This window comes from Ciona robusta, unplaced genomic scaffold (assembly GCF_009617815.1).
Source record: "Ciona robusta unplaced genomic scaffold, ASM961781v2 AP042729.1".
Lineage (NCBI taxonomy): Eukaryota > Metazoa > Chordata > Ascidiacea > Phlebobranchia > Cionidae > Ciona > Ciona robusta.
The window spans coordinates 30,759-58,125 of record NW_028323108.1 but is presented as its reverse complement, the minus strand read 5'-3'; the positions used below and the strand labels follow the sequence as shown (position 1 = coordinate 58,125).

The 27,367-nt window shown below is 36.1% G+C and overlaps 3 protein-coding genes and 1 pseudogene across 5 annotated transcripts; 3 read left to right on the top strand and 1 right to left on the bottom strand.

The window, feature by feature from the left end:
* Positions 1–1,279: 1,279 nt before the first annotated feature.
* Positions 1,280–6,201, bottom strand: LOC149724568 (uncharacterized; annotated as a pseudogene). The gene is made up of 11 exons (XR_016386559.1): positions 6,010–6,201; positions 5,343–5,413; positions 5,070–5,161; positions 4,431–4,965; positions 4,240–4,358; positions 3,645–3,925; positions 2,984–3,584; positions 2,683–2,832; positions 2,387–2,516; positions 2,042–2,118; positions 1,280–1,446 (listed from the first exon to the last, which is right to left on the bottom strand). The product of XR_016386559.1 is annotated as an uncharacterized LOC149724568 (transcript).
* A 5,887-nt stretch (positions 6,202–12,088) lies between these two features.
* On the top strand, positions 12,089–15,066 carry LOC149724567 (small ribosomal subunit protein uS8). 2 transcript variants are annotated; one of them, XM_089893131.1, is made up of 4 exons: positions 12,089–12,241; positions 13,040–13,192; positions 14,131–14,296; positions 14,945–15,066. In XM_089893131.1, the coding sequence occupies exons 2-4, from the start codon at positions 13,060–13,062 to the stop codon at positions 15,036–15,038; spliced, it is 393 nt and encodes a 130-aa protein (XP_089749257.1). In that variant the 5' UTR covers positions 12,089–12,241; positions 13,040–13,059; the 3' UTR covers positions 15,039–15,066. The 2 variants fall into 2 exon arrangements, with proteins under 2 accessions (XP_089749257.1, XP_089749258.1); XM_089893132.1 differs by lacking the exon at positions 12,089–12,241 and adding an exon at positions 12,247–12,314.
* A 766-nt stretch (positions 15,067–15,832) lies between these two features.
* LOC149724566 (nucleoside diphosphate kinase 5-like) lies at positions 15,833–20,712 on the top strand. Its single transcript, XM_089893130.1, has 6 exons — positions 15,833–15,995; positions 16,994–17,174; positions 17,468–17,650; positions 19,008–19,131; positions 19,623–19,741; positions 20,535–20,712. The coding sequence occupies exons 1-6, from the start codon at positions 15,907–15,909 to the stop codon at positions 20,610–20,612; spliced, it is 774 nt and encodes a 257-aa protein (XP_089749256.1). The 5' UTR covers positions 15,833–15,906; the 3' UTR covers positions 20,613–20,712.
* A 1,065-nt stretch (positions 20,713–21,777) lies between these two features.
* Positions 21,778–24,967, top strand: LOC149724565 (uncharacterized). Its single transcript, XM_089893133.1, has 5 exons — positions 21,778–21,927; positions 22,391–22,527; positions 22,590–23,063; positions 23,524–23,585; positions 23,793–24,967. Exons 3-5 carry the CDS (start codon positions 22,966–22,968, stop codon positions 24,014–24,016), a joined length of 384 nt encoding a protein of 127 aa, XP_089749259.1. The 5' UTR covers positions 21,778–21,927; positions 22,391–22,527; positions 22,590–22,965; the 3' UTR covers positions 24,017–24,967.
* Positions 24,968–27,367: the final 2,400 nt, after the last annotated feature.

Sequence of the window (27,367 nt, the reverse complement as noted above, 5' to 3'; positions counted from 1 at the left end):
ACATACAAGGTAACTCGTAAGCTGGCACGAGGTGTTAAACCCGTGTTATAACGACTGTCGTTTTCCGGCCACGCGAGAATAAAGTAAGTTACATTCATTCATTCATTCATTATAATGATCTTTATATTCAATAAGTTTCTGGGAAGGTACTTTTAAAGTAGTTTAAACTAGTAATGTTTGTTGTAGCAACTGTTGGTTAAAGTGTGTTATTCCGTGGAATAATTGGCCTGGCTGTAATCCCAGACTTTATATTAGATCTGCTCACACTTATTGTGGCTTAGTTCAAGTGTTTGTAAGGTTAAGAAGCAGTGAGAGGATATTTCACTTGGAATTACATCATTAAGCTGAAACATGGCTCTCAAGCTGTGACAAGTACCACTTGCCACGTAATAAGTACCACTCCAATGAACCTACAACCTTAAACGTTGGTTCAAAGAAACATGACATCCCCATAAATAAACGACTAACTGCATATATGGTGATCTAAACACAACTAATAAAACAATGTGACGTTATAGCCCATACTCCCACACTGTGACACTATAGCAACAAACCCACACATGAATAATGCTTATTTAAACTTTGGAATTTTGGAATCACAATTACTAACCGAAGAAGTCATATGGAGATTGATAAAGTAACAGACCAAGGCATGACAGTGCAATTTGCCAATTTAATAACAAATATTTAATGATTATTTTTCATTGTAAATGAGAAATGAGACATAAGTTATTAATAAGAAATAATTGACTTTATTTGATTTCAGGATATAATTAAAACAAACTCATTGCCATTTGTTTATGTTTATGGCCCAAATCAAATCAGCTTACAGATTTACATCAGATACATGTATATATACACTAACATGCAAATATATATTTACATATTAATAGATATGGTAATATGAGGCACACGTATGACATACCTATCTTGAACCACAGCAGTGCCTTGGCTATTAATATAAGCACTGATGACGTCTGTGTTTTGCCATCCTTTTGTCTGAGCTAATACCAAGTGCGATCCATCTTGTATTTGCTTGTCTGGACTGTTAAAACAAAAAATATAAATGTGACAATTTGAAATTTTGACTCTATAATTTAAAAGACTATCATGTCAAAAGGATTTTTGTAATTTTGTAGTCCAACATTTTTTAAACCAAAATAGGTGTATACTTCTACTCCAATATGTGTTAAAAAACTGAACTGGCATAACATGACAATTTTGGCGTGTAAAAAATATAAAACCCGATTTCACATTTTAAAATATGTTCATCTCACTTTTAGGGTGAATTGAATGGCTTGGTTGAAGAGTCAAGAGTCCATGAAAGGAAATACTCGCAGTTGAAATTAGCAGCAGATGAATCGCATGATCTTGGTAATTTGTATTCACCAGATAAAGTGGAACATACACCAGGTGCAGGACTGTTCGTTGGGGGTGTAGGGTTTTCTGAAATGATAGTGAATTTTCAATGTAGCTTTTATATTTAAAGGGTTTTTTAATAGTTTAGTGTTAATCAATTGCTGTTAATAAAAATGAACCAGACAAGGTAGAGCTATGCATGAAAATACAGTGGATGGTGCTGAAAACGGGAATCTGATATTGAAAGCAGTGTAGGTAGGCTATAAAACAAGTTTCGATAATATGGGTTGGATACAACATAGACAGAAGCACCAAATAAATAAAACATTGTTGTAGGCTTAATATAAGCTTAACGTTTGTGCTGCCTGAGAGACATGATCTAAATTTCTAAATGGGGGGTGAAAACTGATGCTTTAGCACCACAGTTTGAAAACCTAAACTGGGTTCTTCTACCTTGCTTAATGTATGTATCTATACAAACAATCAGTGCAAAAGTATATTGCATTTACCACATTACTGTTTGACCATAACTGTAACTGCATTTTAATTATGTCACCACATATTTTAATAAGAACAGAAAAAACGCAAATGAGGTGTAATAAATCGCTAAAAATACGGCTTTCAGACGAGTTCAGGTGTTTAAAAGAAACTTTATAATTAAGTTATCAATTAAAGTTCTCACCATAGAAGTTCATTGTACTGGAACCCCGCTGTAAGCGATTAGTGCCATGGTACTTAATTTCGTCATGACGATAAAACCTTTCAACAAATAGAACAAAGGTATTTAAATAATACATAGGTAGTGTGGTAGGAGACATGGGAGACTAAAAATGATTTATTGTTTATTAAATTCAGGTATCAGGTATTTTTAAATTTTTAGTTTTTATTTGGGCCACATGTATAATGTAAATTTGGGTTTCTAATAAATAAATTTTGAGCAATTTTTGTGTTTTAAGTAAAATATTTTTTGAGCACTTTTTGTGTGATTGTTACTAAAATATACTAGGATAGCAAAAGTTAAACTGACTTGAAGTCACTTGCTGTACAAGCTTCAAGGCCAGAGCCTGGACGGTGACCATACGAATCAAGACCTTGTCCAATTGCCCAAACAACTTGCATTGGAGCATCTACTATGCTGTGGTCACATTGCAGTATCGCTGTAAAACAACACATAACATTTGTTTTGGTAAATTATTTTACCCCCACTCATGTTTTCGCAACTATCCAAACAGGAGTAAATAATATTTAAGCAAAGAATGTTTATTTATCTAACTTCGCATGCTCAATTACTCAATAAAAACACTGTAAGAAGCTTTTATTAACCTCTTGTTTTCTTTCGGAACACAATTGTGGTGAAACCATCTACTTGGGAACCAGCAGATCCAGTAATATCATCACTTCCACCATAGAAGGCATCTGCACGAGGTGTGGAACGATCTCTTGTGTACATATCTTGCACCCTGTGAAGGTTACCTGAAAATTGGAACACCCATGTTTTAACAACTGTTGTTGCCTTGCCATGCGACGATAAAACAAGTTACATTTTCATTCAACATATTGTAGTGGTATGTTTGGGTTGTGCAATGACAGGAAACACAGAATATTTAATGTTTAGTGGTTTTACCTTTAACTGACCCAATTACAACATCAATACAGTCCATTGGATGAGTCAGTGGTGATCCTGGTGGTTGGGTTGCACCAGGTTCTGGTTCTCCAGTTGGCTCTGGCTCTCCAGTTGGTTCAGGCTCTGGTTCTCCAGTTGGTCTTGGTTCTGGTTCACCAGTTGGTTCTGGTTCTCCTGTTGGTTCTGGTTCTCCTGTTGGTTCAGGCTCTGGTTCTCCAGTTGGTCTTGGTTCTGGTTCACCAGTTGGTTCTGGTTCTCCTGTTGGTTCTGGCTCTGGTTCTCCAGTTGGTTCAGGCTCTGGTTCTCCAGTTGGTCTTGGTTCTGGTTCTCCAGTTGGTCTTGGTTCTGGTTCACCAGTTGGTTCTGGTTCACCAGTTGGTCTTGGTTCTGGTTCTCCAGTTGGTTCTGGTTCTCCAGTTGGTTCTGGTTCGCCTGTTGGTTCTGGTTCACCAGTTGGTCTTGGTTCTGGTTCTCCTGTCGATTCTGGTTCTGGTTGACCAGTTGTTTGTGTACCTGTGCCAGCACCAGGAGAGCATCTAGTTACAATATTACTTTGCAACGAGTTCTCAATTTCAATTTCTGGATCCAATGTTGCATTTTTCTGAAATAAACACATACATTTAAAGTACAATCATGCCACAGTAACATCTTATGAACTTACGGCCACAATTGGTTGGCTCTTTAAAGCTGTCACAATATCCATGTAAGCTCGGTCCAAAGTAGGCCTAGAACTGCTGTATGGGAAACTCTTGCATCTAGTTGTTAAACCTCTTGGCCTCCAACCAATGCCCACCCAACTGAGAGTTTTAGCACGAACAGCAATCTCAATTTCTGTGTTATTTCTCACAAGTCTCCAGTGAACGTAGATGTTCCCAGGACTGAGCTCTCTTGTCCAGTAATCAGGGTTGCTCGAATAGTTTTGCTGAACAACGATATCAGAGCCTGGGAAATATTACAAGGGGTGGAAACCTGAGTACCAGTTTATAACTAAAAACAAATTATGATTTTAAAAACACTGAATGAATGCATTTTGTTTATCGACTGTCAGGCCAATGACAGTTGTTATACCATAAGTGTTCTATTCCACACACATTTTTCCCGTTTATTAATTACCACACTTTAACTTTATGGGTAAATATTTTGGCGATTTTCTTATTTTAAACAGATGAGTGACAACTGAATTTGGACCTTCCATAAGAGGCAAATATGCTAACTACTTTGCCCACTTAAACTAGTGCAATAATATTCATATTCACTTGTATCGCAACTCTCCCCATGCACCCAGCTTCACAGTAACACATAAGTTTAGGATAAGTTGTGCTCCTGGTGTCTATGCATCTTCCACGCCCACAATCACTATCCACCCAACATTGATCTGTGAAGAACAAAACAATAAAAAAGTTAAATCTAAAGTTATGATACAAAGAATACAATTATGAAGAAATACCTTTATTTTCACAACGATCACCAGAGAAAAGTTTCACACAGCTGCATAACCCAGTGACTGGATCGCAGGTGCCGTTGTTCAAGCATTTTCCAACATAACATTGATTATATAGAAGTGGTTCCGCTGGTTGACACAGGTTCATAGTAGCAGTTTGCCCACCACCATTGGGCTGTGGCTCAGGCTCTGGTTCTCCAGTTGGTTCTGGTTCTCCTGTTGGCTCTGGTTCTCCAGTTGGTTCAGGTTCTGGTTCTCCAGTTGGTCTTGGTTCGGCTGTCGGTTCTGGTTCTCCAGTTGGTCTTGGTTCGGCTGTTGGTTCTGGTTCTCCAATCACTCCACCGGTTCCATTACCGATTGGTGCAGCCGTTGGAGTGGCTGCACAAACTGCCGATGACGCATTTGGATGACGTAAAATGGTTACGTCACTGCAACTCCAAAATCGGTATGCGCCACCCCACTCAGAAGCTTGTCGGAACAAACGAATAGCGCACGAGTCGCAAGTGTAATTCACCGGCAAACGACGTCAGCATATTGGCGACTGTAAAAAATAAACAAAATAAAGCAAATTTAGCTGTAATTCTGGTTATGTACAGCGTAAAAAGGTTAAGACGTTGAGATTAAAAGGTTACGATATTAACTTACGTTGAATCATTTTGAAACAAGAACGCTCCGCCCGTAAGACTGGTCACAACGACGAAGGGATTCTCTTTTATAATCTGAATTTGTGCGCCGCCCTGAAAGAGAAAGTTGCAGTTTTGTTGCAAAAGTATGTTCGATGAACGATGGTATAGCAATACTTTGATGTGACTATTTATCTACGATATTAATGGGGAGAACCCGTTTAATCCGATCGATGTGTACACTTTACAGTTTACTCCGTTGTGATACCTCTTACATATAACATCATGCGCTTACCCTATGTGAGTACGCGAGGTGCCATGTCACTCTTAATTTCGTGCCCTCTATCAGTGTTGTTCTTGGTGCCCCTGAAACGATAACGAAGCAGTTTAAAATAACTACTATCACCAAAGCGGCACAACAAAGAAGTTTCGAGCTCCAGGAGTCCATTCGCTGACCATTATTTTTTCAGCTTTGAAGGAAAACGATTATCTGTATAGTAACGTAGAACGTGTTTAAAAATTCATGATCTCCACGTTTGCACATAATCTCTCAGTGCATAATGCCTTGTATAATTAGCGTGTTTACAACAGTTTATGACCTTGGACCACCCTACAACAGAAGAAACCTAATATCGTTTTAGATAATCTCTTAAACAATTATCCAATTTCAATAATTCTTGCCCAAACAGTGATCGTGTGCCTTTGGCCAATCAGTGGGGCAAGCGAGCGCCATTAATAATTTAAGACATCCTTAATTTCAAATTTATAGTTACGTTAAATACTGTATCGTTCTACTACATTATACATCCAATTTTTTTTACCTTACGATTTAAGGCTTAATTTTAACAACACATATAATTATAATGTTTTTGATAAAATTAATGGTGGATTCTCGACGGCGTCAAAGTTACGTTTTGTTATAGGTTACATAAACGCACAAGTGTATGAAGAAATTACTGTACCTGCGTACGGTTGGAACCCGCAAGGGCCTCTAGTTCGCCCGTTGTCCAGGAAATCCAATGCATAACGTCTTGCTGGGGGAAAGGTTAACCTCACGTGAGCTTCTGATATAGAAGCTAAAATCGCAAAGACAGTATACACCAAGTATGTGCCTAACATTGTAAAACCCTGTGCAGGATGGATAAGGTACGGGTAAACTAATCATAAAGAGTTGTTGCTCGTAACGTGTTCTGTATGTAGCGCATTTGCACTTTATAGTTTAGTCTGCGTATTGCCGCACCACGTAGCCCTACATATAAAACTACCGTAAATATAGGTTTCTGCCGCTGGCTATATACTGTCAATGCATGAAATGAACGGTATTCGTATTTGAATATAACTTTGCGTATAGGCCCTACAACATATTAAAGTCTTCCTATTTTAAAAACTGTAACTACAAATCAAAATTCTTTTGTCGATACTTTAGAATCAATTGATAAAACATTCTTATACATCACGCTTAATTGCTTGGCTTTCAATAGCTAGTTACGCTGCTACGACGACAACTAATTGGCACGTCCTATGCTCAGAAGGGGTGTTATTCTACTAAATTGATATGTATAATACCATAGGATGAAAAGCATGAACTTAGGATACTGTTTACTGGGTGAGTTCGAGTCAGGAGAAAATTCATTTTCAATTCGCTTTACATATTCGACCTATATATATACTAAACCGCATACCATGTGTATGCTGTGTAGCACTGTTGGATATTATGCATAACATCCCATTGTCTAACCGATTTATTACAATCAATATCGCTTTTACGGTCGTGAGGATATGGTTATACAATTCGCTAAACAGTAAACAGTCTTTGTTTACTACTTAATGGGACGATAAATTAAAATGAAACTACGGGCCATCTTACCCCAACCTACTATGTATAGAACACACAATGCAATTTCACAGCCACTCACTTAGCATCCCTCAAAAAACGTTTCAATTCAATTTGGAATTTCACCAGAGAAGTAAAAAGTTCAGAGGCGCATTCAATCTTGAGGCCAACTAAAACAAACTGTTACGTTTTCTGCATAGCGTCTGATCATTGGATCAACTAAAACAAATCGTAAATCTTTCTGCAAAACGTGCGCGCTTTAGGTCAATTAAGTGCATTTCTTTTTAGAAAAGAAATCTGCGCTTTTGGCTGATGCTGTCCAGCTAAGTGGCGTTTTTTATGTAACATTCTACCTATTTTATGTATTAATCTCTCAATAGTCCAAACCCCACTGCGTTTTCCACCTACTGTTTAAACACGACAGTTGCCGTGGGCTGATACTACGCGACTGACACGCCTGTCATGACGTAACTGCTCTTTTATACGTCATGAAATAAAACAAGATTGTTGTTGCTTCACTACGAGGCTTTCGTGGAAAGGGTGTCTGACTAATTACATCTGATTAACTTATTCATTTCCTCTCAAACGTGCAATCTCATGATTACTCGACTTATCGAAATTACGAATGAAATTATATATTAACTGTACTTGACTATAAAGCTACTGATAAACACTCACAAGATGCGCATTTGCTGTGATTAAAACAACGCGGGCAACTGCAGTCTCTTGCTTGGTGGTCGAGCCGCCAGCGCGAAGGTATTGAATTTAAAACCGTGCAGCTCAAGAAGTTTGCTTTGCCAAGCGCCTTTTTCTCATATTCGGTTTAATCTCGCGTCAACGGCATTACATCTGTTTAGAGCGTGGGAGCATTGAGTTGCCGAGATTTTGCAACAATTTGGATAGTGTATACAAAACATTAAACAAATCACTCTACAAATTATTTATTTATGTACGACATGTCTGTCGTAGTAAAACAGCGTTTTCGTCCGTAAAATACAAAACTGAATACCATCCGCGTCTTACTGCTTTTATTTACCCTAAATTTTCTTCGGATCATATCCTAGGGTGGGGTAAGATGGTCCACGTTTTTATTTTCTTGTCCCAATTAATGGTAAAAAATATATTTACAATAATATATAACCGTAGACTCGCGACTCTAAAAAGACGTTGTTAATTGTTTAAACACAACCATAAAACACAGGATATAGGTGCTCAACTGTTTATATCACAGCTTATACCCCCGTGTCATATCACACTATAATCTGTTTATTGTTTGCGTATTTCAAGCGCACTGTCTCGTCTTATACGCATTGATGCAAATGATATCAACGATGAGCTCACGCCTATTCACGTTTCAGTTCCAAGTAATGCGGAGAAACATTATGCAGTGTAATAGTGATGTGGGGATATGTACAAGTCTGGTTATGCGTCACCGAATGCAATGAAATAAATGGCTTTGCTCGACCGAAGCATATACGACTGCGTCTAAAGTAAACGTACTTATGTGCCGTTACATATTTCTTCTAGAAAGGTAAAGGAATTGTATTATTGACCTATAAATTCTGCGTATATTGACAATATGATAGCCAGAAACACACGCTTTAAATATGGTAACGGAATTGTACTATTAAATTGATGAAAATAATTTGAGTACATTGAAAAAATGATAGCTAGTATTCCGAGTAACATAAGCAATTGATGGGCGAATTTTAAAGCTGTTCGCTGTACCGCGTTGCTTTGCATAATAAAGCATAAACAAAAAAACGAACGGGCGTGTTTTTTTAAAACACGTTTTTGCTACTTTGAACGAAAACAGCTTATTACTTTTACTAACTGAATTATTACATTTGTTCTGGAAGTAAAACAGCTGTTTTATTTAAATTACAGTTCTTTCATTGCGATGGATTATATAACCCTTAGACAAGCGACGTCGACGGACCTTAACATTTTAATAAAAAAAAACGCACGTTTTATGCACTTGCTGGTTACGCTTCGTTATTATAGGACGAACTCCCCTTCTCGGTCAAATGGCAGAAAACCCAAATGAACCGAAGCAAAAAAGGAATGTTTTACAACTTTTGAAACTTTCGCGACGCAGCTCAATCTGCATTCGTTTATTTGAGAAAACTGTCGTAATACGAAAATTATTTTTGCGCACATTAGCTGACACCTGCTTGTATATATATATATATAATGTACAACTATATATACTACAGCGCACATAGCGAGTGACGTACACCTAATCCGAAAACTATATCTCAAATAAACTTTAGGAAGTCAAAATATTGTTCTTTCCTTAAGCACGTTAACGTCACAAATAATTATAATGAGTTTGTTGTTACAGAGGAAGGTAATTTCGATATCATCAACACAATACCAACATTTTGGACCAATAAAAACTTATATTCTTCTCAGCTACTTTCACTGCTCTGCATAGCCGACTCTCAATTATACACCGATGGTTTCCATAAATGTGATCCACCTAGACCTAGCGGGTTCCTTATATTTTGACAAATCGTGATGCTATGTACCTTCAAACGTTAAACCGACGCATGACAGCAGCACCAAAGCACTGCATACCGTTCTGTCACTATAATAGCAACCCTTCTACAAAATCGCCCTCGGCCTTCCGCATGCGACGCATTTATCCTTGCGAAAAATATTTTTATAACTCAGCTATGTATATAGTAAGGTGTGTCCTGAAACGACGCTAAACTGCTAATATTAAAACGCTGGCTGGTCACGACTCTCGAGTGACGCACAGCTCGGACATTAAGAATTAAGAGTAGCGCCATGATTGTGCAGAAATTTTACCTACCAATAACCCAGAACGAAAGGAAGCCGTACGTATACATTGATTCATCTCATACACGTTGTATAATTTATTTATAATGCAGCAGGAATGACAAATCGACAACTGCCTAATAATCTCTATATATTAAATGATGAAAATATTGCCATTGTGAACATATGGTTTAGGTTGGGAAATATAAGACAATTTTTTCTTTCTATTTTTTATCCCATTTGCCGTTAAACAAAGAAAATTCAAAGAATTAAACGCATGTTTGCTCACGAGTCCTATAAACCGTTATTTATTGTTTAAAACACGATCAGAATGCATTAGTATTAGAAGCTAAAGATGTCCCATCTTAACCCATCATACCATATAGTAGAGTGGGGGGAGATGGGACACCTTTTCGATCTATTTTCTCGTTCCATATGGTAGTAAATAAAGAACATTCAAAGGTGAAAAAATACCTATCCTCACGACTCTCATGGTCCGTTGTTATCTGTTTAAAACACAATCAGGATAATTGGATATTATGTGCTAAAGGTGTCCCGTCTTTTCCACCCTATATGTTAAGTTTTATTTGCGTGACTTGTATCGAATATCAAACATATCTTATTGAAGATAATTTCAATCATGATACAGATTCTGTTACCGGCTAAGGATTTGCGTGATGACTTTTATCATCCCTATTTCGCCGTAGTGGCGCTCACTATATATATAACAGATATAACGGATAATAGCTCCGAAAGGAGCTTGTAATTTGACAAGCATGGTCCTTGTCATGACTAGACGATACTAATTTTGTGCGTTTCGAAGTACACGGTCCTTTTATATCCAAATAAAGATTAATTACATTTTTGTAAAGTCATTCCGATTTTTTATATTATCACGCTTTAAAAACTTATAATCGTATTTATTAAACTCGATGACTATGTAAAATTTGACATATAATCTAACAACAGCGCTTTAAGTTATTTCTATACCGTACTATTTATTGTTTGGATCTTCAAGTTTATTGAACATGTTTGAGCCAATGTGTTATACAGTAGGGTGGGGAAAGATGGGACACCTTTAGCACATAATATCCAAATATCCTGATCGTGTTTTAAACAATTAACAACGGTCTATGGGAGTCGTGAGGATATGGTTTTATATTTCTTTGAATATTCTTTGTTTACTAACACATAGGACGAGAAAAAAGAATGTAAAGGTGTCCCATCTTACCCCATCCTACTATACTTTAAAAAACAACATAATGTGGACATTTCATTATTTTACATATGTTTCTGCTTTGCCATCCGTTTTGGCTTAAATCGATTACAAGGTGCGACCACTTTTGTTATTTTTTAAATCAATATTTACAGAAAACTGCAAAGAAAACTGTAAAATATTATTTTTGGTTCTACTGAGGATCTTTGGCGAAAATTGTTTACAAACCTGAACAATGCGAGCGAAAATTTACTTTTAGGGAGCATCGGTAAATATTGGGACATGTTGCCAAGGCGACCAGTATACCGTGCATCGTCATTATTGGTTTTGTTTCATCTTTCAACAAACCTGCCGTGTAAAGGCGCCGTACAACGCAGCGTGTAATGCAAAATGATTCCAAAATACAATGCCGCTCTGCAATTCAAAACCTGCAGGCTGCCTGTTCTCCTCGAATTTCTTTTCATTTATCCAATAACGCGTTCCGGTTTATTCCACATTTATTGTAGTCAACTGGTCCGTGCACAGAACACTATAGCGTGTATTGGCTGTGTCTATCTACATACCAAACATACTCTTAGAGAAAAGATGTTGAGCTTCTGTGTGCCTAAAACTGTGAACTAAATAACATAGTAGGGTGGGGAAAGATGGGACACCTTTAGCACATAATATCCTAATGTTCTGATCGTATTTTAAACAATTAACAATGGTGTATGGGAGTCATGAGGATACAGTTTTATAATTCTTTTAATGTGCTTTGTTTACTACTTAACGGAACGAGAAAATAGAATGAAAAGGTGTCCTATCTTACCCCACCCTACCTTTCATTACACTTTTTGGCTACCATTTCATTACACTTTTTGGCTGGCTGCTTATCGCCATCAGCTGACTGGTCTATAATGCCTTTATTCAGATGCGCGACGCTATATCTATAATGGGGGATTGAGATGCTAACAATGTCCCATCTTTCCCCACAGAACTATATCGTCAATACATCTGTACAGAATCATTAGGTAGAGAAGATTAATCATGTTATTGACGTTTCAGTCGCTTGTTCATTACAACTAAACCTGCGTCGAAGAAACCCTAGCTCCACAAGCAGGGCCATCGGAATGCAAAAACAGCGTGCTCTCACGCATTTTTGCATATAAAAACAAATTGATTGATTACATCCTTTTAAATTTATAATTTACTTATTATATAAGAACTCAAAAAAGTACATTATAGTTTTGCTTAGCAAATAAGACGAGTGTAAATAATCGTAGTTTCAAGCCACCCCAAATGTTTGCAAAGCTAACACTAGAGGGCGTGCCCAACGTGTAGTTGATTTGGATCACGTCTGGTTCTTTTTCGAACTGGTAAGGTGAGTTGGCTGTTTTCATCCGTTTTGATCAAGATTATGAAGATATCAGTTAATATTTAGATTATAGAGCAAGGTAAGGAAGTATGTGATGTTCAAAAGTCAGTATAAACTGAAAGTTATGTCATTTGGGTAAGTAGTTTAATCTAAAACAAAGCGACATGTCGAATTCTCAATTGCTACTATTCTATTGAAATTCGATTAGAAAGGTCTGGCTCTGTTTCACAAAGTTAACAAATAGTTTATTCTTGTCCATAACATGACATAGGCAGTTTAATTAGAATATTTAAATAAAAAAAAACTATGTTAGCAATTAGCAATTAGCAAGTCTAGCAAAGTCGCACATCGAAAGTTTGGTGTCTGAAATGATGTTTTATGCGTGGAATCTCTCTGATTTTAATCTGAAATGAAAACCTTGCATTCTGATCAGACACTCTTACGAACATTTGATTTTGGTGGGCTATTTATAGACCAGTCTTTTGGCTACCAGTGCAGTTTTAAAGTTAGTTTATAATCAGAAAATGGTCTGTATATAGTTTCATAAATATGAAGCAACTTTCAGTTTCATAGTAACAAGGATAAATTTAAATTAATGTATGTAATAGTTGAGAAGGCAAACTGCTAACCTGTATCACACAGGGTACCAGACTTTACAGTGTAAAATAATTGTGTGTCGACAGCAAAAATATAAGAAAGCAATTTGTTAGAGATTAGAATATGATTGTGTGGACTCTTTAGTTGCACTTATTGCATGCGTTATGTGCTTATATCAATAAATCATTAATTATATTATAAATTCAGGTTCATAACACACAGCCACCATGGTGCGCATGAACGTGCTCGCTGATGCCCTCAAGTGCCTGTGCAATGCTGAAAAGCGTGGCAAGCGTCAAGTCCTGCTTCGACCCTGTTCAAAGGTCGTCGTCAAGTTTCTGACAGTTATGATGAAACACGGTGAGTGATCAGCCAGACTGCAGAGTATGGCAGGTGCACGCGCGATTTTTTTACAGACTTTCGGTTATGCACGCCACAATTTGTCCTACGCACGCCAATTAATTAAACAAAGAAAAAAATACGTATTAAATTAAGTAAGATTTCCTAACGTGGCTTGAAAATGTATATGCTTTGCATGCAGATTTTTAATGATAGCACGCGCAAACGTGAAAAATAACCGTCTTGCACGCGCGAGATCTCGTCAGGAACTGCCATACTTTGCAGACTGGATCTAGTGTTTACCAATCGCATTAAAAATAGAGTTCGTTACCCTTTTCTGCCTTTTGTAAATTCCTATATATGCCGTTGTCATCCTGCAGTTCGTGGCCACTAAATAATAATTTTGCTCTTAGATTGTTTCTTTGGCCCCAATGATAACAGTTAAAACGGGTGTATAATTTTTTTGGGTAAAATTCTTGCACTTATATATCAAATAATAAAGCTTCAAAAAAATGATAAATCACTGTAATTTGCTTGCATTACGTAATATAAGTAACTTTATTACGTCATAGTAACAAACTTCACTTGCTACTGGTAATACTCTTTTAATTGCATTAATGAGTTATAAAAGCAACCTAAATCACATTCGATTCAGTCTGTCAACTCTAAGAAATGTACACTGATCTAATAATTTGTCAGTTAATTTTTTATCTGGGACTTACGTGTTGGTCAGTGTGTAGATTCTTTTACAAATTTTGGTTATGTAGGCAGTAGGCTATATATTTGTTTGAAGTGCTTTCAATAATTAACAGTGGATAAAATGTGTATAGAAAAACCGAAGTGTGAAAGGTTTTGTAAAAAGTTAGCCATTTAGCATGTTCTCTAGACTAAATTTGTACTAGTTTTTGAAGTGAATGATTATATAAACTTAAAACCTAAGTTTTGATTTTTTTTAACAGGTTACATTAACGAATTTACCATTGTTGATGACCATAGAGCTGGAAAGATCGTTGTTGAGCTTAACGGTCGGTTAAACAAATGTGGTGTCATTTCTCCACGATTTGATGTTGCTATTCGTGATTTGGAAAAATGGACCACCAACCTTTTGCCATCAAGACAGTTTGGGTAAGCAAAAAAATTTAATAAGGCTGATTTGGTGTCTTATTTTATGGTGTATCTACTGTGGTCATATTAGCTACTGAAACGTTATATTAGTGAAACCATTTATACATAGCTATTAATATTATAATCTATTTTAAATTTATGTTATTTTAGTTTGGGTTCCTTGGTTTAATTTAGTTAAGTTTTAATAAAAGTGTATCTTTGTCTTAATTTTATTTTTCATACCATTTATTAAAACTGCAACATAGCGTCATTGATTAATGATTAGTTATCAGTATCACTCATGTTTGTTCGATATGATGTTTTATGCGTGGAATCTCTCTGAATAATATGAAAGATAACATTGCAATCTGATCGAACAAATTCAGTTTTTACCACTTGTTCTGCAAAACCCAACAGTTTAATTTTGTTTCTTGTCCACAAACTAATGTTAAACACAGGCATTCAGGCAATATTTGATAACTGAAGTTAATGTAGTTTGGTTTATTGCAGTTAATATAGTTTTTTGTTGATGCTAATAAGGCTTACAGTTTGTGCCAAACTTTAATATCTTAAAAAATGTCCGATTTTTTCATATTTGTCTGCTGAAATTAACCATGATAACACATTGAATATCTTAACTTCACTTTAATAACAACCCTATTTTCACAGTTACATTGTCCTTACCACCAGTTGTGGTATTATGGATCATGAAGAAGCACGAAGGAAACACACCGGTGGAAAGATTCTCGGCTTCTTTTTCTGACCGAAATAAAATGAGAATTCATTGAAAATTGTTGTTTCCATATTTCTGTTATTCCGTTCCAAGTTCGAAGCAGTCGCGCCGGACAAATGACTGTCGTTGGCCCATAATATCCTATACACAGCTTAATTCTTATTATTCTTTACTACCAAACGAAACGATAAAAGTGAATGAAACTTATTTCCTCGCATATGTAATGTCATAGACAGCCTACTAAACATTGGACACTATATATTAAAATAGGAGATGTGTGTTTTGCGAAGTAAGCCACGCTAAAAAAATGTTGCCAAGGCCGAAATCCTGAAAAATGTTTCCTAAATATATCCACAGTTTGAATCATGTAGTAGGTTGGGGAAAGATGGGACACCTGTGCATTATATTTTCTTGTCACATTTGCTCGTAAACAAAGAACATTCAAATAATTATAAAACCGTATCCTCACGACTCGTATAGACGACCAGCATATTTTTGTATATTATGTGCTAAAGGTGTCCCGTCTTCCCCCACCCTACAACAGTTCTTAACCATTTATAATAATAGTTTTAACCAAACAATGCCCCGAAACTATACATGAGAAGAAACAATTAAGCGTTTGATGTTTCAATTATGTTAACCCGATACGGTCTCGAATTACGCTTGACAACGAAATGATACAGACGAACAAAGGAAACCGTCTTTATCTTCTTCGTTCCAACGTTTTTCGATAACAGATTTTTTAACAGACCCATAAGTTTGTTGGGTTAAAACTGAGGTTACTGTTAGTGCGTTCCTATAAAGAACCACCGACAAAAATATGATTTAAAATGCTTTGCTATACAGGTTTCAGCGTTCAGTTAAACTTCTTGTTACGATAAAACCAACCAGCAGTAATATGTCACCTATTCTAATGGATAATGATGATGACGATATTTTACATCAAGATCCGCAGGATTCTGACCGCCCACCAAGTGATCTAAGCAGGTAAAGAAGCCACGAAATGCATATTGTTACTGTGAGGTATAAGCTGGTATACATTTATTTATCACAAATGTATCCTATATTTTCTAATCACATTTTAACAAAGAACAACGTGAGTTATGAGAATACAGTTTTAGGCTATAATTCTTTAAATATTCGTTGTGTATACTACCAAATGAAACGAACTAAGGGAATGAAACCATGTATCATCTTATACCCTAACGGCTTAACATATAGTATATAGTGGGGAAGATGGGACTTTCGCGTCCCATTTGGTAATAAACAAAGAACATTCAAATAATTATAAACCTGTAGGCTACCCTAACGACTCACATAGATCGTTGTTAACTGTTTAAAAAACGTTAAGGATATTTAGATACTGTGTGCTAAAGATGGCCCATCTTACCCCGCCCCACTATATTATATATGTCAGAGTCCTCTGATATATGTTATACCACCGTGATGCCAATTCCAAGTTTCTAGTTTTCTAATCGGTGCATTCAATCAATGCTTGGATTAAAATGTGAATAAACTTAGCCTATTTTTTGAAGTTAACTTTCAGTCTTGATTATACTTTCTGCATACCACGCTTAATTTTTTATATTGTGCATCTATTCATGCTATGAACAGAACCAAATATAAATTTAAACGCGGAGCTAACAATATCTGAAACTATATGTTTTACGTCTGTTTTAAATGTTATGAAGATAAACGTTTTTCCCAGTAAAAAATAAAATATATAACACCGCCGCATGTGGTGGAATATTGATAAGCATAGCAACCGGAGAAACTTTATAAATATTCATCGTTTAGGAAAGAAAAACTTGATTTTTAAGTTAACGTTTTCTCTAATTTTTAATAAAAGTTTCTAACACTGTGTGGTATGCAATAAAACAAACATACTTTTTATTTCACATATTTGTATAGACTTTTTCCAAAGATTTACCTTATACCGAATTTATAACAATTGGTCACATTATTTTTATAAAATAACATTACAGCAGCATTAGCGGTGGTAGCTCGAGCATTGACGACGTTGAAACAGAAGAAAGCATAGAATCAAGGATGAATCCACCACAAATATACACAGAACGTACACTGGGGATCGTCAAACCAGATGCCATGGATAAAGTAGTTGAAATAGAAGACATCATTTTGAGAAATGGATTCACCATCCTTCAGGTATTATATTTGTTGCTAGTGAAGAGTCTTCCCCCCCCCTTATTTGCTAACCACTAACCCCTATAACCACTAACTACTAACCCCTATAACCACTAACCCCTAACCTATGGGTTAGTGGTTAGCAAATAAGGTGCGGGGGGGGGAAGATTCTTCACTGGCACCGTATATTTCAACAGCTTGATAATATAGGGGTACCTAAGTAGCGAGAAAACTTAAACGTTTATCGTCTGAACTACGGGAATGCTCGATATTCACTGTGCCAGCATCATCATATTAATTCTAAAATATTACAGAAACGTAAAGTTCATCTCTCTCCTGAACAAGCAAGTGACTTTTACGTGGAACATTACGGAAAGATGTTTTTCCCAAGTTTAGTTGCTTACATGAGCAGTGCACCTATCACTGTGTTTGTTCTTGCTAAGAATAAAGCTATTGCTTCATGGAGGGAGCTTATTGGGCCGACCAACCCATTCAAGGTAGGTGGTTTTACTCATAAAATTATGAATTTTTGGTGTGGCCTGACAAACGCATAGTAGGCCTAGTTATTTCAAAACTCCAACAACAGTTTAACTTTAATAAAAAGAGAACCACAGAACAGCCTAACCAAATCTAATGGCAACCAGGGTTTGAAACCCACTGGATGCTCCCATATACTTCTTAATAGTTTATTTTACTTTTTAAAACAGTGAAATAGGTTTCACTTAGGGATGCACATTACAGAATAATTAGGTATTCTAGGATATCCTAGAATACTTTATTTCGAATCTAGAATTTCGAATCTCCTTAAATTCATAGGAAAAAAATAATCTTAGCCACCTCAGTCAGTTTATTGACTCTTTCATAGTAGCCTTGTTGGATCATGAGCTGTAAAATGATTAAAAATTGTACTATTGGGTAGTTTTTGCGTCACAAAACGTATAGCAGGCTATGAAAAGACGTTGGGAAACGTTTACCTTCGAAAGTCCCACAAACACAAATTTTTTTTTTTCAAAATTAATAAGTTTTAAAAATTGTTAATATAGTTTATAAGATGACGTGTGATGACGTCATTAAACAGAATACCGAATCCCGTAATTAGATTCGAATACAAAAGGATTCGAATCTCACGGATTCGAAATTCTGTAATGTGCATCCCCAGTTTCACTACTTTCAAAATATGTATAATAGTTTTTGCCTTATAGGTTATCATAGATGCCAAACCTAAGGTGACAGGCGTGTCTACCCCAAAAGTTTCTACTTGACATTAGTCTTTAAACATTGGCATTAAACTTGTTGCACATTTAACTATTCCTACCTACCCTGAATTCTAAAAAGTTTTGCGGCTATATATGTTATGATACTATAGCATTTCATAATAAACCTGCTGCTTGGCTGAGGAAAACGCTGTAAATATGAATCAAACGATATGTATTTTACATAAAACTGTAAGAAAAACAGTGCAAGTTTCTGATGCGCATTCACGGCGAAAAATGTGTATATGGCATTGCGCCGCACATATCCAGTAACACATATGATATCCTAGTCAATGAGCAAGTAAGTTCCGCATATTCCAGATGTTTAGGAAATTGACGCGCGTGACTTCAACTTTGCAAGCAAAAGATCTATATTCTTTGTTTATGTTTCAATACACAAACATGGCCTAAATATCGCATGTAGGGTGTAACGGTCACGCCTTTTATTCAAAACATTATATCTTTCTTCTTCTATTAATAAACATGTTTTAACAACTGTTGTTTTACCGTTACTACCCGTCTTTTTGCTTTTGTCAACTCTCTTGTTCTTCGTTATCGTGACCGAAGAGACGAAATAAACTTCATTCATTCATAATTGCAGGCAAGAGAGACACACCCTGGTTGCCTGCGTGACACTTATGGTAAAGACCAAACCAGGAATGCAGTCCATGGCAGTGACAGCTTTCATTCTGCAGAACGAGAAATTCGATTTATGTTTCATGACAGTAAGCAGCCTTTTTATTATCACAGTACCTTAGTGTTCTATTCTTAGTTGCTCCCAACATAAACGAAGGATACCGAGTTCAATGCTTGGCACTGATAGTCATATGGGTCCTTGTGCAAGACACTTAATTGCAATTGCTCCCAATAAGTAACATGGGTTCCTTAAGGGTTGTCAAAATTGCCAATCATACTAAAAATACAGAAAAACAATCACCCACTAAGTTACACACGTTATAACTTGAAAGTCGGTAAATGGGTTTTTATAGTTTTGGACATATAAAATTAGCCTGGGTGTTTGTTAATATGCCAACTCTGGCAAAAATTGTATATCCCCTGATCTCATATAGAACAGATTATGGGTGTCATCTGGAGTATAAAACATTCTGTCATTTTACAAAACACCACTTCAAACTACACTAGTTATAAAAGGTATATTTTTGGTTACACAATTGATTATTAAAAAAAAGTAATAAATAAGTTTCCTGATTTGTAGGCATTGTTGAGCCAATAGCAGTTGGACAAGCAACTAAAGATTATCTTGCGAAAGAAGTAAATCCAACAATGCTGAAAGGATTGACACAACTTTGTAAAGAGAAGCCCGGAGACCCTGTGGTAATAATTGCTTATAACCATATAACCATGCAAAATGCACTAAAGTAGTGACTGACAAAAAGGCTGGCCACACTAGGTCCAGCAAATATGAGTAGGGTGGGGAAGCTGGGACATTTTTTTGTTCTATTTTGTTGTCCCATTTAGTAGAAGACAATAAACATTCAAAGCTTTATAAAACGGTATCCTAACAACTCCCACAGACTGTTGTTAAGTGTTAAAAATACGATCAGGTTATTGGGATATTATGTGCTAAAGGTGTCCTGTCTTCTCCCACCCTACTACATATAATAAATATATGGAAACTAATGCAGTTCTGTCTTTTTAAAATTAAATTCAGTATATGTACTTAACCTACAATTTAAAAATGCCCAATCAAACTTTTTATTTAATAATTGGATAAAGAAATGTATTTTGACATGTTTTTCTAGTTTTTATAAATAACAAATTAAAATATCTAGTTTCCACTTACAATAACAGAAATTTTAGTGTTTTATTTATTTCCGGCACCCTGTGGTACAGTAGTTACCGCGTCGTTTCTAGCCTAGAAGTTACGACGTCTGGGCTGGACATTACTACTATTGTGAGTGTATTGTGAAGCTACTGAGCATCAAATGCTTCACCTTTTGGTCCTTTATGGGTTCTAAATTATCAGCTCACAAAATTGCGTATGTGATAACTCGTAAGTGAGGACGTGCTGTATAAAACAGGACATACGTTTTATGGCGACTGTCGTTGCCTTACCAAATTATGACAAACATGTTACATTCTTTCTTTTGTTTTTCCCTTTTAACAGATGTGGCTTGCTGAATGGCTGATTGATAATAATCCAAACAAACCAAAAGTCAGCGGACCAGTGATTTCTGAGGCTTAATATGTTGCTTTTATTTTTGTACTTTGTTATTCCAGAGAGTGTATTTGTATGAAATGTATATCGAATACGTAGATTTTCTATTTTAAATCTTTATAGTATATTGGGTGTTGTTAAATGTCTGCTTTGACAGGATAAGTTTTGACAAGATATGATAAAACCTTTGTGGGCGTATGTGTCCTTAAGCAAGACACTTAACGGCAATTGCTTCAACCCAGTGGTCACTAATTGGTTGTCCAAATCGTCAGCCATATATAGAAAAACAAAAAAAACATCACTTACTAAGTTACATGCATGGTAGCTGCTAAGCTGGCACGGGGTGTATGAAATTAAACAACCGTAATATAACGACTATATCGTTTTCCAGCCACACGAGGCTAAAGTAAGTTACATTTAAGTTATATAACGGCATGCTTAACTTTGAGATGAGTAGTTATGCATGCAGGTAAAGAAGTTTTTCCAATCTTAATGAACCTTCTGTGACATCTAATCCAGTTAGACATTTGTGTATACAAGTGCGTTTTAGCAGAAAGATGACGTTACGTATATTTTGTCGGTCTACGTTTAACTTCGTGTAAAACGACGTACCAAGAATAACGCAGGAAATATTGTATTTTCAAGTTAATGGTGACGCCTATGCTCTGTTTTGTTGCTCTAAAGCTTAAAGATACAGCATTATAGTAAGATAAGAATAGTACAACATGGTACCGTATAATTCTATATCTTTAATAAAGGTATTTTGCCTTTGGTTCTTTTTATCAACCCCTGCAGCAGTGATAGGTAAGTACACTATTCATATTTCTACATTAGGCGTAGGGTATTGCGGTTCATGTTATTATTTTAATTTAATTTTATCTATTTAATGGTACTCAGAGAATATTGACAGATTATATACCTTTTACGACTCTAAAAGTGCCCTGAATCAGTAATATCGAATGATGTGTGGTATCTATTTTACATTTCAATATTTTATACGCGTGTAGGTCCATACAATGGGAACCTCTTTATATAGGGCGCATTGTCCATACATAGCCTAAGCATTTCTTTTTAGTTAAAGTTATACAAGGGAACTACACGATATACCAAGGCAATGGATCGCCGCATCTTGTTCATGGGATACCGTTCACGGCAACGCAATGCAGAACAGAACACCCGTACTGTGTAACTGCCTCGGTTCTATCCAGCACGGCCGGTCATTCTAATCTTTTCAGCATTGAAGTTTTAAATACCTTTGCCTGGGGATTTCAAGTTAATGTGACGCGCCATGACTTGAACATTCTTGATGGCCATATGGTAGTTAGCTGGGCAGCCCTTGAAGGTAATGTGATGTTCGAGAATCAACAATGCTCCCATTTTGTTGTTTTTTCTTAGGCATGTATTGACAGTTGCTTTAACAGAGTTGTCACTTATGGGTTCTCTAAGTTGCTAACCTTATATATTAAAAAGTAGAAAAAGCCCAAAAAGTAATCACGCACAAAGGTATATGTGGTAACGTGCAAGTGGGCACTAAGTGTATAAAACCGAACACCCGTGTGATAACGACTGTCGTTGCCCCGCCACGTAAGATTAAAAATAAGATTCATGTTTGCCCCGAAAGCATAGAGGTATATAGCCTAAGCCAAGAGGACGCGATATGTCAGCATATACGTGTGTTCTTCTATTAAGAATCTATATAAACGGTATATGCTTTTACGCTGTTATTCAATAAAATATATATACATTATATAGGCTATTTTTTAATGCCACTTTTTCTGTATGTTGTTAATTTAACTTGTAAACAGGTACACGGTTTCTCTGCCCACCAAAGCTTAAACAAGCGCAGTTCGAACGTAAAACCAGTGTCATCAATAAGATGAAATGTGCCGAGCTTATATACTGTGACTTTTACAAAGAGATAACACAAAGCAGATATGTCTATGTAAGACATTTCCTCTAATATTACTTGTCCTCGTTTTCATATCGTTTTTATTTCCGATACAGCCTATTCTACGGCGATACGACGGCTCTGTTCGATTTAAGCGTCCATGGTTCGATTACCAAAATAAATTCGGAGATTCAGATAAAGAATTCATGTCAGGTGGGTAGGTTAGAGTAAGGAGGGACGCGTTTCATTCGCCTTCATCATCACATTTTGATAGTAAACAGAATTATGTAATATTTACAGAACTACCCCATAATGACTTTAAAAAAGCGGCGATAATTATTGTTAAAACGATTCGGAAATATGGGATAATATGTACTAAAGCGGTCCCATCCATCTCCGCAGTACATAATTATAACTGTATACCACATTTACAAATTTAAATTTGGTGTCCATGATTTTTTTCATAATAAACTATATTACTGTTCTATAGGAATGAATGTTGCGGCCAGCTTTACAGCAGTTGTAGATCCTCCAACGCTTTACGTGGTTGTGATCACTAGAGATTACGAACTGAAATACGCTTCGTACAGGTATATATTTTACCCTCGCGTTTTATTCATGTAGCGGGGTGGGGTAAGATGGGACACCTTTAGCACATAATATATAAACGTTCTGATCCTGTTTTAAATAATTAACAACGATCTATGAAAGCCGTGAGGATACAGTTTTATAATTTTTTAAATTTTCTGTGTTTAATACCAATATGGGACGAGAAAATAAACTGAAAAGGTGTCCCATCTTCCCCCACTGCAGGTATATATCAATACACATTCCATCATATAAAAAAAATTATTTTCAATAACTAATCAATACTTTGTCAGCCACATAACATGAACCAGAAAAATAAATAAGGTTCTTTAGGTTACGTGTTAGTAGGTCGTAATCGCGGGCATGATTGTGTGAAACAAAAGACTCGTCTTATTAAAACTCTGTTCCCCGTCAACTTAAAAGTTACATTTATTCATTCTTAAAGTTATTTTTTTTAAACAGCAACTTTCGATTGATGGGAAGTGATTTCATAATAAACTTGAGCGGATACAATACAACTGGAGGTGGGAAATAGTGTATGGTTTAGGAAAATGTATTTTTTTCTATCTTAATGGCACATAACTCTGGAAAATCGTGTGCACCAAGTGTAAGAAACACTGCTTGCGTGTTATAAGGACTGTCGTTGCCACCACGCTAGAATAAAGAAGTTACATTTATTCATGCGGCCATAGTTACACTTATGTAATATTGGAATGTTACACGTGTTTTAGACTCTACCGCACCGGATTTGCTTTCCGCTTACAGTGAGGGAAAATTTCGAACATACGACAGGGACTCTCCAAGCGGTTACGCTGCAAATGGTAATACTTCTTGGTGGGAATACAATGGCGAAGACCCTTACCAAATCAACTTGCATGCTGACCCATATTCAGCTATAAGATATAAAGGGCTAAACGGCCCTTTTAAATTTGTCAGTATGATTCTTAAACCATAAACTAATGCAGTATGATTAACCGACGCCGTGGCAAAGTGTTTAGCGCGTCTGCCTTTAACCCTTTGGGGACGAGATATATTTTAACAAATTTTCATTTTTGACCGATTATCACATATTGCTCTCTAGCGACACAGGTGTTTGTTCTGTCGAAAAATGATCAATTAGACTTTTGATCTTTGGAAAATTTGCTACAAGATTGTATTTTGATTTTTTTGATGATGTCATTAAATTTTGAATGACGTCATCAGAAATCTTGTATTTATGTGTAATTTGGGTTTTCAGGTATAAAATACATAAGAAATCTATTGCAAAGTTGATTCCTAATTTGTTTACTACCTAACTAAAATGATTGTTTGACTTGGTGACGTCAAAGGGATCAATTACGTAACTTATAACCTGATGACGTCATTTTTTGAAAGTTCATTTTTGCTAAAATCTTACCAAAACTTGCCAAAAACGATTTATTACGAATGTAACGGTGGAAACAACATGTAGAAGCAAAACAAAGTTAGATAATACACACAAAAACATAATTTATGTAAAAATTGCTTCATAATACCTAAAAAAACTTGTAAAAACAGCTGACATAGCCGTTTTTGCGCAAAACCACATTTTTAACCGGTAACTTAGACGGGGAAGCCCCAAAGCAACATAGAGATCAAATATAATCGCTTTTATTTGACAGAATGACGTTAAAACCTTGATTTTGCGGCAGAAAATGGACCATCTTCTCAAAAAATACTTTACGGTTTTCAAATCAAGTTTGGTAAAAACTTTTAAATGCTATGATGCCTTTTTCAAGCGTTATATTGGTAGATAATACCTTCCTCTTTCAAATAAAACCAACTGTAAGCATTTTTACCAACTATTATAATAATTATGAACATTTTTGTGAACACCTGTACCAAAAGGCATATTTGCATTACTCGTCCCTAAGGAGTTAACCCAGAAGGAATGGATTCAAGGCTCGTCGCTGCTATACCATTGTGGGCGTATTTGTCCTTGAGCAAGACACTTAACGGCAATTGCTCTAATCCAGTGGTAATTAATGGGTTGTCGAAGTTATCAGTCAAACATAATAAAAAAATTACCCACAAAGTAACATACATGGTAACTCGCAAGCTGGCACAAGGTGTATGAAACAGAACACTCTTGTTATAACGACTGTCGTTTTCCGGCCACGCGGGGATAAAGTTACATTCAATCATTCATAATTGTTAAAGTATAAACTTACTTGTTCGGAGTATTTTTTCTATCGTAACTTGTACATATTATGTCTTAATGTACATTGTCTATAAAAGCATCCGAAAAAGCTGTTGGAATCCAATACAAATTGTTCGAGAACAGATAGACAAATGGCCATATATAGTTTTGCGATGTAATATAGTGAGCACCCAACTTGTTTACTTGTACGCAGGAGTTTGTGTTGTCGAAAAACGTTCATGTATATACGTCGCAGTTATTCCCTTGAAAAGTTTTGTAGTTTCCTGGTTTTGTTTCCTATTTTACTCTGCTATATAATATTTACTGATTTACAAAGAAATGGCAGGGAAGCAAAATCGAATACAACATGTACGGTCCGCAGTTAACCTACAGCGGCAATAACACATACCTAAACGTTTTGAACATATATGGTGCAAGGGTGGGGGAATATGGGACACCTCGGCACATGACATCTAAATATTCTGGTCGAAATTTAAACAATTACCATGGTCTGGGACAAGAAAAATTGATGAAATGGTGTCCCATCTTCTCCCACCCTACTGTGTAGGCAAAATAAATACACTTCGTCTTTTGCTGTACTTGCTGTACATTTATATATGTAACATTTTTTTAACAAAATTCATTTTTTTGACTTTTTCAGCGCTCAATATGTTACGTAGCGTATACAGATCGCATGGCAAACAATGGCGACGAAATGGCTGACTATAAAACCGCAGCATATCGTGATTAAAATACAACAGTCATATGCTGACGGGGAAATATATGCTTTAGATTTCATGATTCTTCAAAGCGCAGTGATAGGATCACTATATAAGATAAAAAATTAAAAATTGGTTAAACGAGTGGTTTTAATTTTACCACGTAACGTTCAGACCTGCAGCGGGTTTCGCAGTTTCATTTCTGATTTGGACATATTAATGTGCATTCTTTCATCGAGTGTGCTTTGAGGTAGGCTTCGACAATATTTGTGGAACCGTCTTGACACGTAATTAAGAATGAATGTAAATATTTGTTCCTTTCAACTTAATCTGAGCAACTGCTGAGTTGCGTTATACCACGACCAATAAAAACAGTGTTGCTTCTTTTTTTCTTAACACTTGTTTGATAAAACATACGACTCAAAGTAAAACACACATGCGAGCATCACTGACGCATGTAGGAATATGGTTTCTTTACACAATGTCGCCAGTTCGCCCTGGCCGCTGTTTCCGGTTAAAACATATACTTAAATCGCGTGCTATGATGTATAATTTCATTTTGCAAATTTACGGTGAAGCAATTGCATTCTATACAGGCTTTAAGCGTGCAGTAGTATTTAAAGTACATTCCTGCTGCTTAAAAGGAAAACATAGAATGGTTGACTTGTGGAAAGTCGGGGTGTTGCTTGTTTTCGCAATAGCGTCCGCAGAAGCTTTACGTAAGTTGCATTGCTTTTTTATTTTGTTACACTGAAATATATATATATATGTATATATAGTAGGGTGGGGGGAGAAGGGACACCTTTTCATTCTATTTCTCGTTCCATTTGGTAGTAAACAAAAAACATTTTAAAAAATATCACACCGTAGCCTAGCGACTGCCATACACCGTTGTCAAAGTTTAAAACACCATCAGGATATTTGGATATTATGAGCCAACCGTGTCCCATCTTCCCCCACCCCACTATATAGGGTGGGGAAGATAGGACATATTTTCATTCTATTTGCTTGTCCTTTTTGTTGTTTTTTTCGCGTTAAGTGTTTAAAACACGATCAGGATATTTGAATATTATTTGCTTAAGGTGTCCCATCTCCCCGCGCCGTACTAAATGTAGGGGTGGAAAAGATAGGACAATTTTTTATTCTATTTGCTTGTCCTTTTTGTGTTTTTTCTCGTTAATTGTTTAAAAAAGGTGTAAAGGTGTCCCATCTCCCCCCACCCTACTTACCTTATAGTTTTATGGTGTAAGCTAGGATACCGCTATTTTATAGTCGCAAAGCTAGAATTTGAAATTCTGCCATTATAAAATTTGTTTACTACCAAATAAGCCAAACAAATATAATGAAACACGTCCCATTTTACATAACCCTACTATATTATTTATATATATATAAAAATTAATATTTGAAACCCAGGTTTTCCCTCAAG